Source organism: Apteryx rowi, unplaced genomic scaffold (genome assembly GCF_003343035.1).
Source record: "Apteryx rowi isolate R43461 unplaced genomic scaffold, aptRow1 scaffold_1590, whole genome shotgun sequence".
NCBI lineage: Eukaryota > Metazoa > Chordata > Aves > Apterygiformes > Apterygidae > Apteryx > Apteryx rowi.
In genome coordinates, this window is record NW_020447853.1 from 1 (window position 1) to 2,272 (window position 2,272).

The following is a 2,272-nucleotide window of genomic DNA, read 5'->3' on the forward strand; positions in this document are numbered from 1 at the left end:
CCATGGCGGAGCCGGGCCCGGCCGCGACCAGCTGCCGGGTGAGGGGCGTCGCGGGCCGCGGCGGGCACGGGGAGGGGGTCGGGACGGGGGCTGTGGGCGCAGGGCCCCGTTCAGGGGGGGAGTTGGGAGCGCAGGGCCCCGTTCAGGGGGGGAGTTGGGGATGCGGGGCTCCATGCAGGGGGGTTTGGGGGTGCGGTTCTTCATGCAGGGGGATTTGGGGGGTGCAGGGATCCTTGAAGAGGGATTTTGGGGGTGCAGGGCTCCATGCAGGGGGGTTTTGGGGGTGCAGGGCTCCATGCAGGGGGGTTTGGGGGTGCAGGACCCCGTGCAGGGGCGTTAGGGGGTGCAGGGATCCTTGCAGAGGGATTTTGGGGGTGCAGGGCTCCATGCTGGGGGGGTTTGGGGTGCAGCCCCCCACCTGTGGGGTTTCGGGGCGCAGCCCCTGCCCGTCTCACCCGCGTCCCCTCTCGCAGCTGGAGTTCTCGGTGCAGATGACCTGCGAGAGCTGTGTGGAGGCTGTGCGGGAGGCGCTGCAGGGGCTGGCAGGTGAGCGCTGTCCCTGTCCCCATCCCTGTCCCCATCTCCATTCCCGTCCCTGTCCCCATCCCATCCTCATCCCCATCCCTGGACCATCCCCATTCCTGTACCTTGTCCTGTCCCTTTCCCTATCCCTGTCCTATCTGCATCCCCATCCTGTCTTGTCCCCATCCCCGTCCCCCCGCCGCCACCTCCGCTCTCCGGCAGGCGTGCGGGTGCTCGACGTCCGCCTGGACTCGCAGACGGTGCTGGTGGAGGCCAGCGTGGCGGCCGAGCGGGTGCGGGAGCGGCTGGAGGCCTCGGGGCGCCGGGTGGTGCTGCGGGGCATGGGCGGCCCCAGCAGCCCCGGACGCCAGGGCCCAGCGGTGGCGGCGGCGGTGGCGGCGCTGCGGGGCCCCGGGGAGGTGCGGGGGCTGCTGCGCTTCGTGCAGGTCTCCCCCGAGCGCTGCCTGGTGGAGGGAACCGTTGACGGGCTCCAGCCGGGGCCCCACGGGCTCCACGTCCACGAGTTCGGTGACCTCTCCGACGCCTGTGACAGGTAATGGGGGGCGCCCGGGCGTCCGGGGCGCGCCTCTACCCCGATGTCACCCCCCCACACACCGTGTCCCGTCCCCCCCTCTTCCCGACAGCTGCGGGGACCATTTCAACCCCGACGGGGAGCGCCACGGCGGACCCCAGGATGAGCACCGGGTGAGTCGGGCCTCGGGGGGCAGCGGGGACATGACTCTGACCCCCCCCCCCGCCAACCGTGGGGACGGGGACATGGCTGTGACCCCCTCCATGGGGATGGGGACATGGCCCTGACCCCCCCCGCCACCCACGGGGATGGGGACATGTCCTTGACCCCCCCATGGGGATGGGGACATCGCCGTGACCCCCCCCGCCACCTGTGGGGATGGGGACATGGCCATGACTCCCCCATGGGGACGGGGACATGTCCCTGACCCCCCCCCGCCACCCGTGGGGATGGGGACATGGCTGTGACCCCCCTACGGAGCCGTGGCCGTGACCCCCCCCGCCACCACCCCCTGCAGCACGTTGGGGACCTGGGCAACATCTGGGCCGACGCCACGGGCAGAGCCGCCTTGAGGCTGGGGGACTTCGGGACGGGGCCAGGGGGCCGTGGGGGGGGGGCCGCGGGGCGGGTGCGGGCCCCATGGAGGGCGCTGAGCCCCTCGGCGCCGCCTCTGCCCCCAGGTCTGGCACATCATCGGGCGCTCGGTGGTGGTGGACGCGGGCGAGGACGACCTGGGCCGGGGCTCGCACCCGCTCTCCGGGCTCACGGGCAACTCGGGGCCCAGGTAGGTGAGGGGCGGCGGCAGGGAAGGGGCAGCCGTGGGGTGGGCGCCGCTCACCCGTTCCCCCCCCGCAGGCTGGCCTGCGGCGTGGTGGCCCGGGCGGCCGGGCTCTTCGAGAACCCCAAGCGCATCTGCACCTGCGACGGGCTGACGCTCTGGGACGAGCGGGACCGGGAGCGGCCCCCGGGGCAGCCGGCCCCACACCTCTAGGAGCGCCCGCGCCCGCTGCTGCGCCCGGGCTGACAATAAAACCTCCGTCCGCTCCCTCCTCCGCCTGTCTTTTTTGGGGGCTTGGGCTCGGCGTGGCGCGGGATGGGGGTTTGTGAGTGCTTGGCGCTGAGCAAAGGTGTGTGCGCTCGGCGCTGTACGTTTACCCAGCGGAAGAAATGTCCCGCGGCCCCTTTAAGAGTAGGCGTGGCCTCGGCGGGCTCCATTTT

At 72.7% G+C, this 2,272-nt stretch overlaps 1 protein-coding gene across 1 annotated transcript; it reads left to right on the forward strand.

Moving 5' to 3' along the window:
* The first annotated feature begins 2 nt into the window (after positions 1–2).
* Positions 3–2,104, forward strand: CCS (copper chaperone for superoxide dismutase). The gene is made up of 7 exons (XM_026059553.1): positions 3–38; positions 474–546; positions 745–1,075; positions 1,167–1,227; positions 1,572–1,637; positions 1,717–1,838; positions 1,910–2,104. The coding sequence occupies exons 1-7, from the start codon at positions 3–5 to the stop codon at positions 2,043–2,045; spliced, it is 825 nt and encodes a 274-aa protein (XP_025915338.1). The 3' UTR covers positions 2,046–2,104.
* Positions 2,105–2,272: the final 168 nt, after the last annotated feature.